Source organism: Emys orbicularis, chromosome 9 (genome assembly GCF_028017835.1).
Source record: "Emys orbicularis isolate rEmyOrb1 chromosome 9, rEmyOrb1.hap1, whole genome shotgun sequence".
In the NCBI taxonomy this organism is placed as follows: Eukaryota; Metazoa; Chordata; order Testudines; family Emydidae; genus Emys; species Emys orbicularis.
The window spans coordinates 37,203,096-37,218,881 of record NC_088691.1 but is presented as its reverse complement, the minus strand read 5'-3'; the positions used below and the strand labels follow the sequence as shown (position 1 = coordinate 37,218,881).

The 15,786-nt window shown below is 37.9% G+C and overlaps 1 protein-coding gene across 1 annotated transcript in view; it reads right to left on the bottom strand.

Moving 5' to 3' along the window:
* The window catches only part of DIAPH2 (diaphanous related formin 2), a 908,304-nt gene that overhangs the window by 490,790 nt on the left and 401,728 nt on the right, over positions 1–15,786 (bottom strand). The window contains exon 20 of the mRNA XM_065411177.1: positions 7,647–7,748. Coding sequence (XP_065267249.1) covers positions 7,647–7,748 — 102 coding nt within the window. The remainder of the gene's footprint in view (positions 1–7,646; positions 7,749–15,786) is intronic.

Below are 15,786 nucleotides of genomic sequence, written 5' to 3'. Positions count from 1 at the left end.
TTCCAGTCATCTGGGACCTCCCCCGATCGCCATGAGTTTTCAAAGATAATGGCCAATGGCTCTGCAATCACATCCGCCAACTCCTTTAGCACCCTCGGATGCAGCACATCCGGCCCCATGGACCTGTGCTCGTCCAGTTTTTCTAAATAGTCCCAAACCACTTCTTTCTCCACAGAGGGCTGGTCACCTCCTCCCCATACTGTGCTGCCCAGTGCAGCAGTCTGGGAGCTGACCTTGTTCGTGAAGACAGAGGCAAAAAAATCATTGAGTACATTAGCTTTTTCCACATCCTCGGTCATTAGGTTGCCTCCCTCATTCAGTAAGGGGCCCACACTTTCCTTGACTTTCTTCTTGTTGCTAACATACCTGAAGAAACCCTTCTTGTTATTCTTAACATCTCTTGCTAGCTGCAACTCCAATTGTGATTTGGCCTTCCTGATTTCACTCCTGCATGCCTGAGCAATATTTTTATACTCCTCCCTGGTCATTTGTCCGATCTTCCACTTCTTGTAAGCTTCTTTTTTGCGTTTAAGATCAGCAAGGATTTCACTGTTTAGCCAAGCCGGTTGCCTGCCATATTTACTATTCTTTCTACACAACGGGATGGTTTGTTCCTGCAACCGCAATAAGGATTCTTTAAAATACAGCCAGCTCTCCTGGACCCCTTTGCCCTTCATGTTATTCTCCCAGGGGATCCTGCCTCAATGTGAAGAGGACCATGCACACTTGGGAAAATCTCAGCTTGGTTACCACCGGACACTTTAGTCAAACACACACTGGTTTGGATTAAAACATAAAATAAGTTTAATAACTACAAAATGATAAATTTTAAGTGATTATAAGTGACAGCAAACAGATCAAAGCAGATTACCTAGTAAATAAACACAACTGCAAACTGAACTTAACATACTAGATAGGTAGGATATGAATTAGCAAATTCTCACACTGAGTGATAAACAGGCTGGCAGATTCTTAAGGCACAAGTTGCCTTTGCTTTGCAGCTTGGGTTTCCCAGGTTTTCATACGCAGGCTAGAAATCCTTTTCAGGGCCAGCTTTAGGCACCGTGGTGCCCGATTCGAAGGAGCTGCCGCCGAAGTCCCGCCGCTGTCTTCGGCGGCAGCTCAATCGCTGCCGCAAAGGAAGGACCCTCCACCGAAATGCCGCCGAAGACAGCGCCAACGATTGAGCTGCTGATGACGACAGTGCCGGGACTTCGGCAGCAGCTCAATCAGCTGCCGGTGCCTTCGGCGGCACTTCAGCAGAGGGACCGTCCTGCACAGCAGCGATTGAGCTGTCGCCGAAGACAGTGGCGGGACTTCGGCAGCAGCTCCTTCGGGATATTGTAGGGCCCTCTTAGGGGCGCGGGGCCCGATTCCAGGGAATCGGCTGAATCACCCTAAAGCCGGCCCTGATCCTTTTAGCCTGGGACTATCACTTCCCCCAGTTCAATCTTTGTTCCTCAGGTCTTTCCAGGTGTGTTGTTGTAGGAAGAGTGTGGTACCATCATAATGTCATTTCCCCCTTTTATATCTTCTTTCCACTTGCTGGAAAGCTCTTTTGCTGTGGCCTGGGTCAAACAGTTCCCTTTGTGTAGTGCTATCTCTGTAGACAATAATGCTATCTATTGTAGACAGTTCCTGGGGTAATCCTTGTGCTTGTGTGCATTTTCTCAAAAAGACATTAACATTGTTTGACCTTTTTACTGTTGTACCTGAAAGGCTGCTTGTGGGTGTTTTCAACCTCACAACATGATTCAGCAACACATGCATAACCAAACTTCATAACTTCACATACGAGGACAGCACATACAATTCAACAGAATATTAATGTCTAGCAGATCAAGACTTTTAGAATGATACCTGACAAGGCATACTTTGTGCAAAACATATCCTAATTGTATGACAGTGGTGAATAAGGGGATGTCAGGGTGTCATAACCTCATTTTACATCCCAGGATTATCTTAGCCATTGTTATTTTGTCCTCTGAAAACGGTTCCCTGGGTGTTCCCCCCATCTTAGCTAGTACAGACATCTCGTTTCCAATTCGCTGATCCATTTAACTTCCTAATTCTTTCTCCCAAGAAATGAGGCCTCACTCTTGTCATGTCAAGCCAGGCCTACACTCAGTTGTTTCCACAGCATTGCCTGACCTTATAGGGGCTGATTCTCTGTTAGACACTGGGAAAAACATGACATAGTAAGGAGGAGTACACATCCTCCATGGGTGCCACCGATGGGTAGGATGCTTTTGGTGCCAAAGTCTGTGCCATGGACATCTTGGTGTCAAAGATTGCTCCAGTGCAGATTATGCCTCTCTCTAGGGAGGTGGTCTTGTACAGGGAGTTCTCTTCAGAGATCTCGACCAAATAGCCATTTAAATCAGTTTCAGGTATTGTATATTCAAGATTGAGGATTGTCCTGAAGGTTTTCAGAAGATGCAAGGGTTTTTTTGTTTGTTTTGTTTTTCTGAAGAGTTTGCAAATGTTAGAATCTAGTCATATTGGACACAGGTTCCAATTTGCTGCCATAAGTGAGAGCTGAGGGTAGGTCATGGCCACCCTAGCCTTTATGTCTTCATAGAGGAGAATAAAGAAACAGGATACACAGCCTCGACAGACACTCCTGGTCAAAATAATTTGATCTTGTGCACATGCACAGCTACACTGGGATTCATGCTGACACGTAACCAGAATAGTAGTAGTATTTACACTACTAAAATGTATGGTGGACAACAGAACAAGTTTGGGCTTTTTTTTTATTTTAATGAAAAACAAGATACTAGAAAGTTTAACTGTAATGTCCTGATATTAGAGGTCTGGAGACAAATGCAGAAACACAACTACATCAAGACAGCCAGAATGAGGTGGGTGGAATTTTTCAATAGCATTGAGTGGTAACTAGGATTTTATGGGAAAGAAATTACTACAAGTTAAGAGTATTTGACTGAAAGGTTGATAGATTGAGTCAAAGGTAAATTGACCACACTGTTTGACCAAAAAAAAGGGGGGGGGGGGGGGGCATAAGATTGATTTTTGAAAATAAGTGAAATTTCAGACATCAGACAATGAACAAAAGTGGGAAGCTAAATTCTGCTTTCACAATGGTATAAATCCACAACTCCTCCCATCATCCCAGTTGAGTTACTCTAGATTTGCTCTAGTATAACAGCAGAATTTGTATCAGTTTATATCAAATGGCATATTGTTTGGGAAATCCTCTCACCCAAAACATCACTTTAAATGCTCAATAATCTTAGCAACAGTCTAATTGCATCATGACAAAATAAGATAACTACTCCACGTACATCTTTGCAGAAATGGTGTACATCAAACTACAACAGCACCTAAACACAGCATGAATGCACAAAGAGCAAATACTAATGACTTACAACTGTGAATTAAAATGGTGTTACTCTAGGATGCTCTTCTGATCTGAATGTAGCGATAAGGGTAAGTAAACTTTCCTCTCAGTTCAACATTAACAATTCACGGAGGACAGTTTAGCACTACAGCATCACAGTGCCTGTCACAGGGTTACTTAAATATTTGTTGACATTATCAAACCTAATAAAAAATGTAAGCCTGAGAACTAACCCAATTGCTGCTTTTTAGAACAAAAAATAATGTGAGTTACATTGTCATTTATGTTGGCAATCCAGTCCAATTTATAAACAATAAATTTCATACCAGTCAAGGTGCACAGTATCAAAATACAGAATATAAAAGGCATGTTATCTTTATGTAATCTGTCAAAGTCATGACTATCATCATCCAAGACAGGATGAATATATGGCATGCTATTAAGTAAAAATAACAAAAAATGAGCATATAATTAAAAATAGGTTGCATCAATTAATACAACCTCTAATACATTACAACCAGCTTTTCAGATTCATAACATGTATGTCACTAATACACTAGCAATGCATTTAACTTCATTTTCAGTACCATATTTATAGTTTTCCTTGAGTGTGTCAATCTATTAGTCTACCTATCTGGTTTTAAAAGGTTAACCAACTACTGGATCTGAAAAGTAATCTGTCTCTTCAAACACTATCAGATCTTGAGGCCTTTGTGATCATATCAACATTATTTTTTTCCATTTTCGTTTCGATCAATGAAAGTTACTACACCTAATGTAAACTCTAAATACTATTAGTGAAATCAAAAAATGTTTTGTTTCTTTTCATTTTTCTAATTGGCCAGGAAAGCGAAACATAGCTTTAACTAATGTTATTCCAATCAGATTTTTCCAGTTTATATCTTGACTTAAATTTATTTAGCACAGATAACAGTTGTTGGCCATAACCACAAACCAATAACAGTTTGAAGGGAAAAGGGTAAATTATTTTTGATTTAATAAACCAAATTATTAAAATGCAGGCAGCTGTGAGAAAACTCATATCCATAGCTGACAGAGTACAAGGAACAAACAAGATTAAGAAAGGAAAAAAACCTAGAGTTTAGGGGGGGGAAAGGGTACAGTGATAAAGTCTGTTACCAAAGTCAGGTTGCAGGGGATTCCAGTCAATTAAATACCAAGAACGATGAGCTTTCTTGAAATTACAAGAAGGGTAAAAAAAGATTATATCAGAAAGTTGTCAGATGTAGTAGAGAGCACACTGCTAGCAAGCTATGTGATATTATATTAAATCGATGTGTGTATATAAATGTATGTATGCACATACAGACACAAACACTTCTCATATTGCAGTTAGATGAGTGAATATAAAGAACAGCCATATTTATAATAAGGCTGTATTAATTCAAAGCTTATTTACAGGCTAAGGCTGCGTGTCTGACTTTTGCAGTGGCCGGTGCAGCCGGCTCAGGGGCTGCTCGAATACTTGGGCAGCCCCTGGGCTAGCAGCAGTTTGGGTGTGGGAGGGGGATCAGGGCTGGGTCGGAGAGCAGGGTGGCACTTACCACGGGGGGTGGGGTGGACACTCTCCCTGGAAGCAGCCAGCATGTCCATGCAGCTCCTAGGCAGAGGGGTCAGGGGGCTCTGCACTCTGCCCCTGCAGCTCCCATTGGCTGCAGTTCCTGGCCAATAGGAGCTGCAGAGCCAGAACTCGTGGCGAGGACAGCGTGCGGAGCCCCCCGGCCTTCCCTCCCCCTAGCAGCTGAAGAGACACGCGGAGCCGGGTAGGGAGCCTGCCAGTCCCACCAACCCTCCCCACCCTGCCAGCACCAGCAGGGGTCCCGGGCCACGCACGCTGCCCATTCCCCCCACCCCAGCACCAGTAGGGGTCCCACCACCACCCGCCTGCCCAAGAAGAGCACCTCTGACCCCCCACCCAAGTTTTAGTTAGGGGTATATAATACAAGTCATAGACAGGTCACAGGCCATGAAACTTTGTTTACTGTCCATAACTTTTACTAAATATACACGTGACTAAAAAGTAGCCTTATCTATGGCTAATCCCAGGACCAGCAAGGCCTGGAATGAAGCAGACTCAAGGACACAGCTTCTGAGGGAAGAATGTTTCTGATTTTAAACAGAATCTACCTCTATGATAACCATGGGTTGATTAAAAAAAAAAAAATACACACACAAACACACACACATATGACAGTCACTGGCTCCAAAGGGAGCCTCCATCCTCCTGTGGTGAAAGTATGGGAGCTTTAACACATTAAAACATATCAAGTTGGAATGTGTGGCTTACACACTGAAAATAATTTAAGAGAGACACAGAAGATCCTTAGGGAAGACCTCACGGAAACTGTGGGACGACTTTCTCTGTGTTGCCACTGAAACTTAAAGATTTTGCATTAAGTAGTTTCCTTTTATATACTTTTGCACAGAAAAGGAGCAACCAGGGCCATTTTTTAATTATTTTTTTTAGCTTGTAAAAAAAAACCTAGCAAACTACTCAACTGTATTAAGGTGTGTCTCAAAACAATTGACCTACTTTTTGAAAACTATGCCTTCAGACACTGATAAATAGAATCAACCTGAACTAATCCTTTTCTTGAGGTTGTGTGTTCCCTTTACCTCTCTCCTCCTCTCCTCCAACCACAGGGTCCTCCTGAACCCCCTCCCCAGATTACCTTTGAATTTGCTCCTGTATAGATTGGTCTCTCCAAAAGGGATGACATTTTAGAACTAGGCCATTTATTAAAAAGCTAGAAAATATCTGAAAAGTCACTAAACATTTTCCAATTCCTATATTTAAAAAAGCTACATCTGATCAGGCCAAATGTTTTCCCTTTGCCTCAACATCTGAGAAATGTTGTGAGGATTGACTTACTTATTTTTGGTGCAGTCAAACTGGGCGCCAAAACTGAACTTGTAATGCAGCGGTTTCCAAACTGTGGATCGGGACACCAAAGTGAGTTGCAACCCCATTTTAATGGGTCGCCAGGGCCAGCATTAGACTTGCTGGGACTCAGGTCTGAAGCTGAAGACTGCGCTCCAGCCCCACCTGCGGCAATGGTGCTTAGGCTGCAGCCCCCTCTTCCCCCACCCAGGGGTCATGTACTAACTTTATTGTCAGAAGAGGGGTCGCGGTGCAATGAAGTTTGAGAACCCCTGTTCTAATGGATAGCTGGTTACAACCTTTTCCCAGGAGAGACTACTATCTCTAGCCAAAATTGCATAGTTATTTTTGTGACAATCCGATTTACTGCATATATAGCAATTGAACTACACACTTTTTACAAAACACTTCTGGCTAGTACTTTTGGGACTTAAACTTTACTATGTAACTTATACTATATTGGAACATTTGATTTAGAGATGAGACCTAGTCACAAAGGGACACATTTTGATTTTCTTATTTCAGTCATACTTTGTGTCCCCATTGGGACTACTTTTTGGAGACAAGTGCTGCTACTCAATATGAGTAATGTCAGAATCTAGCCCAGAATTTGGATCCAGATCTGAAATTTCCCCAACTGCAGAGGTTTTACTAGGTTTTGGATTCAGGCCCACAATTTATCTGAATAAACAAACCCAGTGAACTCAAAATTTATTGATTCTTCTTAATAAGAAATCTTGGATCTCTGCTCAAGTTCCACTCTTTTTAGTAGCAAAATAATATATGTTACAAATATATGAGCATGAGTAGCCTAATTTTTTATTGCAAGGGAAGAGCGGAATATCTGAACTGAGAAATAATACATAGGGTAGCTCTTTCAATTGCCAGTACAGTCTCTTAGATATTAAGTACAAACAACAAACGGGCGAAAAAAATCATCAGTCGATGACTCTGCATAAATGAATCCTTAAGTCGTCCTAAAATATACCTCTTCTGCTCTATTATTTATCAACAGCACTCCACTGTCAATCAGCAGAGAGATACAAGATTTGATTTGTCATAGAAATGACTTTTATAGAAAGTGGCCGTTAATTATACATCACTGTTCCTTTCAGTAGTACAGTATAGAGTAGGCTCTGTCAAGTACCTGTAGGGATTCTATTCTATAAGGATCTTAATTTCCTGATTTTCGGCAATATTGTGCTAAATAAATATATTTACATGAGAGAGAGAGAAAGAGAGAGAGAATGGTCCACAATCTGTACAGTCTGAAAAACATGCATTAACAGTAATGAAAAAAAATCAATACACTATTGAACTGCTTTTCTTTTTAATGTATCTTATAAATGACAACCCCTGGCTGAATATTAGTCTAGTACATACCACAACTCCAAACTGTTCTGGCTCACAGAGATCATCATATTCATGCTTTAACTGGGCTAAGGCACTGAGTTCCTTCTGTTCAGGAAGATTCTTCACCAAATTCTGGAACCAAAGAAATAAAACGGCATATTACATTACCTTTATATTCTTCTAATTGCTGTGATTTTAATGAGCATTTGATAAATATTTTGTATGATATGATGTTTGTAGTTTGTTAGATGACTTGGTAATTAAGGGAATATTGTGAGACCCGCTTTTTTTTCCATTTAGATATTTCCAATACCATGCAAACATTGATCTCTTAACATACAAGTAACACAACAAATCAGTAAGTTAGATGGGTTTATACAGATGTCAGCATCTCCACTAAACAGACTCTGTGACAGGAATCATGATTTTCCAGTGTTAAGGAGTTAGTGCTGTGATCTCTGAACCACTGGCGCCAATGCATTCAAGTATTAGTCATTGGCTGCCAACTTTTTTTTGTTTGCCCCTGTGGTTTCATCTTCCTCATTAAATTATAAATAAGGAGCATTATCTTCCTTCCCACCCACATACAAAGCAAAATTTTACTTCCCAAAACAACTCTGGGCTTTATCCACAAAAGCAGTCTGCAGTCACCACTTAAGACATTTACACAGAAATGGAGACCATTCCAAAACTGCATAAGTCTCTGGGGCTTTAACTATTAAGCATAACCTTTTCAAAGTCTTCTCCTCTGATAATGCTTAATCAAGCTAAGCAAGATGTAAAATTGGTTCATAAGCTCATCTCACTATATGCTCAAAGAAAATGCTGTGTGTATCATATGACCAATTAAACTCTGGCAAAAGGACAGACCTAATTTGCATACCCCTCTCCATTGCTTTATTTTAAATAAATATACTTCGGGTAGTACAGGTGTACAGAAATCCCTAATTTTATAGTTAAATCAATATATTTAAAATTTATTCTCGCGCAGTTTTTTTCTTTGTCATTTGTAAGATGAAGAGAAGACTAACTTCTTTTTTAATTGAGCAGGATATTCTTATCTGCTCTAAGAGACTCATGGATCTATAGGTTTCCTGTTAAACACAGGTGTCCATCACAATGTTGCCAGGCTGATAGAACATGTGTACTACTATTGTCCACACTCATCAATGCACTAGCCCCTAGTGGCTGTCCTTCCCGCTGCCTTGTCGCCACAGATCGCCATTGTTCACCGATGACTTATGCTAGACAAACTGGGAAGACAGAAAACTGGGAGCACCAATGGAAGAAGATAATATCAGCACTAGAGTAGCATAAGGATTTTATAGGATCCCTTGTGATGAATGCTTAATGGCCCATTTTCTTTTCCCCAACACCTTTACAAAGCTGTTTGATAGCATACATGTCAACCTGGACTGCCTTTGCTGAGTTCCAGAATCTGCTATCTAATGGACTACCTTGCACAAAAAGGCTGAATACATTTAAGGAAGCTTTCCAGACCTACGGAAGGGAAGCCGGGGCAGTAAAGGATAAAAGTAATGCATACCTTAACTAAATGCAAGCCATTCTAACAAGCTAACATTACACTATCTTACTGATACAGACTACTCTGGGCAGTTGACACAGGTCAAACATCCTTGCTAAAACTGATAGGACTTATTACAGTCTCCATCACTATTAAGCAACACCAGCTGCTTGCTGACCCAAACTGTGGTAGACATGTATTTCCATATATTTATTTAAAAAATCACTTTCATCATAGATTGAACATATGTTGGAACACAAATTACAAAAACTGTATCTGTGACTGGTAGCTCACCTCTCATGGTTCAGCCTACTGTAATTTTGAGAGGCTGCTACAACTAAAGGTTTTTAAATGGAAAACTTCAATGTAGACTGTCTGTGACACAACTGTAACAATATGTATACACAATCTTTCATGCATCATAGCTTTCACCTTATGGTATCTCAGCAGTATGATGTAAAATAATTCCTGTTCAAAGAACAGAGACCTTAACTACTTTCCACATTTTGGAAAAAATTTTACAGCATTCCCCAAACTTTAATTTTCCTTAAACATTAATTGCACACTTAAAGATTAGCTAAGTGAAGGTATTGAACTATAATGCCCTTACTTTCTTACCAAAACTTAACTGTTCTTTCTCATCTCATATCAACTCATTTAGCCATGCTACTTGTAGTAGAACAGATTTGGGCTCTCCATGATTAAGTCCATCATATTGTACATAAATTGTGTTTAAACTGCAAAAAACCCTAATTTATTTAGTCAAACTCATTTTTGAATGGCATCACTGTGCCTATGCTATCTAGAATTAAATAGTGTTCTTATGGTTGTTTTGCTTTTTAATATTATGATTTATTTTTCTCATGTTGGTTCTATCCATAGACTTTGTTAAGGAGAGACACACTTGATTTCATTTTTAAGCAAAGCCCTGGCAAAGACTGTACACAATATTACTCTAGCTCCAAGATCTGCAACATACCTGTTAGTCACAGATTCTAAAAGCATACTGTACGTAGTTTTCAAAAAACATTATTTTGCCAACACATTTGTTTTATACATGTGAACACAATGTCTAAAACCTTCAGATACAGAATCAATAGTTGGCAGTTGTGACTCAAATGAAGCAAAAGCTCACACTCACTGAGTTTGGATAGAATACTAAGAAAGTTTTGTGTTGATTATATAGTACAACTCCTTCAATACCAGTTATAAGTTTACATGAATTAAAAAAGCAGAGGTGGTAATTTGTTTAAGTGTCAGTGCTGTAAAACAGAATATTATGTGATCAGTTCCAATCTAATTTTCACAGTTCTGAAGAAAAAATCTTTGTCCTTTCCTTATTTCTTCATAGGAAAAAATGCACTTGTTTGAATGCTCACATCCATCAAGATACACATTCCCATGAAATACAAGTGAAAATCGAAATTTGCCCCAGCACATTGGCATGAAGCCTTTATTTTGTTTGATGGTTAAGTAATAATTACTTCTATTTGTTTTTTTTATTTGTAATAAAATTTATTTGTAATAAATTCTCACAAATTAAATATCCAAGGAAGTACCTTTCTTTCATGCAAGCACATAAAGAAATTTAATTTTTGTGACTTTGGGGAAAAAGTCATTTTGCCCATTATTACTCTCATTTTCCTTTTAAGAAAGGATACAACAACTTAAGTTTAATTTACACATAGCATTTCACGGAACTGACAGTGTCTCAGAATCTTTCAGCCAATGTCTTTGTATGGTTGCAACTGTCAAAATGCTGCTTTATAATTCATTTCCCTTTTCAAAAACAAAGCACTGACACAGTTAATGTAGTTTAGTAAGTGTGCATTTCAAGATCTTCTATTTTACTTGCATAATCCAATGCAACATGGAAAATACCATATTTAAAAAGAGCTGCAGGGAACAAAATAAGCAGACAGAAATGCACTCAAGCTGCTTCGTACACAGACACATGCACACATTATTTCTCCACAGGGGAAGTCTTGTGGTTGTTGTTTCAAAGCTGATTATAACAGTCACAAATGCATTAACAAGGTAACAAACTGTGCTTCAACTGCAGTAATGTTAAAATGTTTTGAAAACAAGCAGAAAACAAGCAGACTCACAACTACTTTCTTTTAAAAGTTAGCCCAACAAAGAATTTTGATTTTGTTTTAAAACCAAAGGTTGTAGAAATCTGTGTTTTACTACTTTTGTGTCTTCTTATTTATGAAATATGGATAAAAAGTAATTTAGGAATATTTTATTATATTATTTCATATTAAATTTAACCATGTATGTTTCCAAATGGTCTGGAATGCCACTGTAGCTAATAAAATGTGTTACAGTGTATTACTAATATAGCAGTGTTAAGTGCTATACAGACAAATCATGCACAGAGATCTCAATATTATAGAAAGCAAATGATGGGAGAAAAGAATACAATGTAGAAGCAGAGTGGCCAGGGACAAGACAGCTGCCTATTTCTTGATTATATTAGAGTTGCAAAGTTAGTTATCTAAACCCAGGGACAGACATCATAACAGAAGTGAGTCTTCATTCAGTCAGTGACCTACTTGTCCCACAAGTGTCTTTAATTCTGCTCTTCACTCAAGGAACACCTTTCCTGAGCTGCTGTGCACGGAAGGATTTAAATAAAGAGGACAGGGAACAACAAAACAAGAGAAAGCTGAGCAAGGATATGTAGGGCTTCAAAGGTGAAGATGAGAAGTTTAGTTGTGATGGAGAAGGTGGGGACCATGGAAAAAAGGGTTGATGTGGTCGGTTTTCCTTGTAAGGACATTTTACAAGGACTACTGAGAGATGATCTGATGCCCAATGAAGCTCAAGAGAAGGTTTCATTTTTTCTTCCCTCCTTTATCTCAGATTAAGATCAAGTCTACAATCTGGCAATAAATATCACACATCCATGGAAGACACTATTTCTTTTGTTTGAACATCTTTTCTAAAATATCCCAGAACTGTTTTAATAAGACATACTGTAACCAAATATAGTCTAACTGAATCATTGAGTAGTTTTGTGTTCATCCCTCCCATCCCAAATTAACTATTTAAAGATATTCAAGGTATTAAGTGAGGTACAAAGTTAAATTTACTATTGTAATAATAAAAGAAAAAGGCTCTTCAAATACAATTGTTATATTTCTATTTACCTTGTGTTATAATCATGCTTTTATTTCCCAATGAAGTGTATTCATTTCCAAATTATTTTTACTCAGGTTTATGATTAACTAAATCTACTTATGAACATTACATAAACTTTGGTGCTAATTATCTTCTTTTTTGTTGTTGTTACTGGTTCAATTTGCACTTTAGAAGTAGAATGGTAAACCATCTCCAGACAGCAAAAATGGTGTTAGAATCAAACAGACTGAACAAGCAAAAGAGTAATCCTGCTGGGATTACATTTAGAACAAATAGCAGATGTGTGATGATAAAATTATTTCTGCTGTTCATTATACCTCTATTTGCATACATTCAGACTGCAGCACAAATGCTCATTTATTATTAAGACCCATTTTCAATTTAAAATATCTGCATCACTTTGAGTCAGCAATGACTACAGAAAGCCAAGGCTCCCCTACAGGATAACTAATGCACTCTCTCTCACACACACACAGGTATTTATGGCACTATGCACGCACGCGCATACACACACACACACACCCCCCAGATACAGGTATTTATGGAGCTATAGGAGCTGGGAAGGTCTCACACACACACACACCAGATACAGGTATGTATGGAGCTATGCACGCGCATACACACACACACACACACACACACACAGATACAGGTATTTATGGAGTTATGGGAGCTGGGAAGATCCTGCTCTGAAGCCTAGGAAGTTCATGGAAATAGAGGTAATTTTCTGAGGGATATGGTCCAGAGTAGCTTAATAATCAAACAATAACTTAAAATGCATTTTGATATGCAATATCCTTGTTTCTTGAGAGGAAATTGATTAATGATCATTCTTATAAGCTTGAAGAAATTAATACAAAGGTACTGGATTCCAAAATCACTGATTTAATAAGTAAATATGATTAATGATTTCAGTGAAGCTCTTACTCAAAATATTGTCATCACAGCAGTGAGTACACAAATGGACTGGGATAGTATGAAGAGGATTTTCTCATGCTACAGAGTTTGAATATGCCTTAGGGATTCAATTGAAAACACATTAATGATTTTGTAAGATGTTTTGTTAATTTGCTTTTTGTTAAATGATATGGCTCTTGCTTATACAGACTAAAGCCAGGAATTTACAATGGAACAAAACAACATTATTTTGGATTGCAAACAAGAATGCTGATTTGTTATAAATCTCATGACAGTTCCATTGGATTAAGGCTATTATCCTTGTGTACAGCAAAATACCAAATGAGAAATTACAGTCTGCCTATCTAAAATTCTAGTGATTTACACTGAGTAGAGTATACGCAAATTCTTTTCAGAATGATTGTGTATTATTTGTCAAGGATGTGATCTTTCACTACAGAGTGACTTCTGCCTTTCTTGCCCCACTGCCCGGCGCCCCAAACAGATACAGTTATTCATGTACATCCAGTTTTTAAAGTTCTTAGGATTTGAGATGTTTGGATGAAAGATGGTATACAAAATGCCAGCTATTACCGAAACTACTACCTTTGTTCATCCACTGTTTTAAAACAGACCAGGATTGTTCACCATTATAGGTTTCCTGGAACACTTCTTTATGAAATCACTTTTTACTTAACTTATCCAGACATCATTAATAGGTGAAGGTAGTCAATAAAACATCAAACATGAAGCTTTAAAGTTATGCACAGATACAATGTAGTGATAGGAAGATTGGTATTAAGACATTAATTTGATGGATTTGCAGACTTTCTACTTAAATTATTAATCTTATCTCGATTAAGAAAAATAAAACTAAATAAAAGGTTATATTTTAATATCACATCGTGGAACAGAACCATAATATAACAGAAGATGAAACTGTATTTCCAATTATATTATATACCTGAAGTTCAGAACATACATAAACTTATTTAAAAAAAAATTTCTTTTGACAAACTCTCCTACCAATATAATGTGTCTAACATATGTTCTGAAGACAGAACAACAGGGAAGTGTTGGCATATTCTGATACATACAAAAAAAGGTTTCCAAAAGTACTTGTTATAAAATGAAAGTTGGCAATAATGTAAATCACACATCTCTAAAAACCTCAAATATAATCATACAGAATGAAAGGCATTAATATGCAAAGCATCTTTACAAGTCACGGTCTTTTTGTCTTTAATTCAGTCCTAGAAACAATCTTCAGATTCCTCACTATGCTAACACAGAATACCACTCCACACCTGAGGCATATAGTTTAATACCGATCTAATGTCAATGATAATCCTGTTGCATTACTTAAACCTCTGAAGGTAGCAGTACATGTGGATATGTTTAAATCTGTTTATTTTGCAGCTACCCAGCAGAATTAACTAACCCAAATAAATAAATATGATCAAATACACATTGCCTTGATAATTCTAATTAATCTATGACAGACAGAGAGAGAGAGAGACATAGAGAGGGAATCACTGGCAAACTGTGATATTTTAAATTTAAAAAAAAAAAAAAAAATCCCAGAGTATGGGTCCAATGCTGTGGCTGTTAAGAAGATAAAAAGAAAGATTATTTACCAGAAACTGAAGTTTCTATACTGTAGGAGTTGCACATATTACTTTTCAGGCGGTCCCAAGAAAAGTTGCAAAGTAAAATCATTGCTTAAGGTACACTTAAGCCTATCATTAGAAAATCAGTTTATGTTAGAACTTGACTTTGAATAGCTGTGAACCAAAGGATTAATCATAACCAGATAATGTGATGTTAAATGTGACTGTCCTTGACTAAAATTGATCAAAAACAGGAAAAGCAACAGTAACAAAAACATTGTGCACAGTCATGCTCATTGAAATTCTCAGGGGTATTTCCATATCAAAATTTGAATGCAATGAAAAAATGGTTAAAATTTAACATTTAAAAAATTTAACTCTATTGCTAAGAAAAATCATACAAATATGTTCACTTTCACATACAAAGAGATAGCATGTTCTTCATAATAGGATGATTAACGGGTTATAGTTAAGGCTGTCCATTGCAATGTGATTTTCATTTCTTGTATGTGTATGGTGAGAATAAGGACATTATGTAATTGGAAATGTGATAAGACACGTAATTCATATGCTGGTGTGGCTGAGTGTGGCAATGAAGATTCACGCTCTATTATGTTCATTTTTGCTTTAACTTAAGATTTGTGTGTGTGTTTTTTAAACCATTTGAGTGGTGTGGAAATATAGCTGAGCCACTTCAACTCTAAGTTAAAACTTTTCAGTGGCAGTTTCCCAGTATTATTTAGCACCAAAACTTTAACTCTATTTGGCCTATGTCTATGGGAGGGAAATCTTGCTCCAAAAGACCTTACAAAGTGTACACAAGTGGGACTCCCTTTCTGCACATATTTTCAAGTCCCTGGGTAATGTGGGACATATTGGGATTTCCTGGACCTGACAGGAGCAGTCTATCCATGGTTCTTAGCCAAATAACAGCCACACTGTCAGGTGCAGTGACTTCAGGTCTAGATGGAGTTTCTGGCTGTGATGCTAT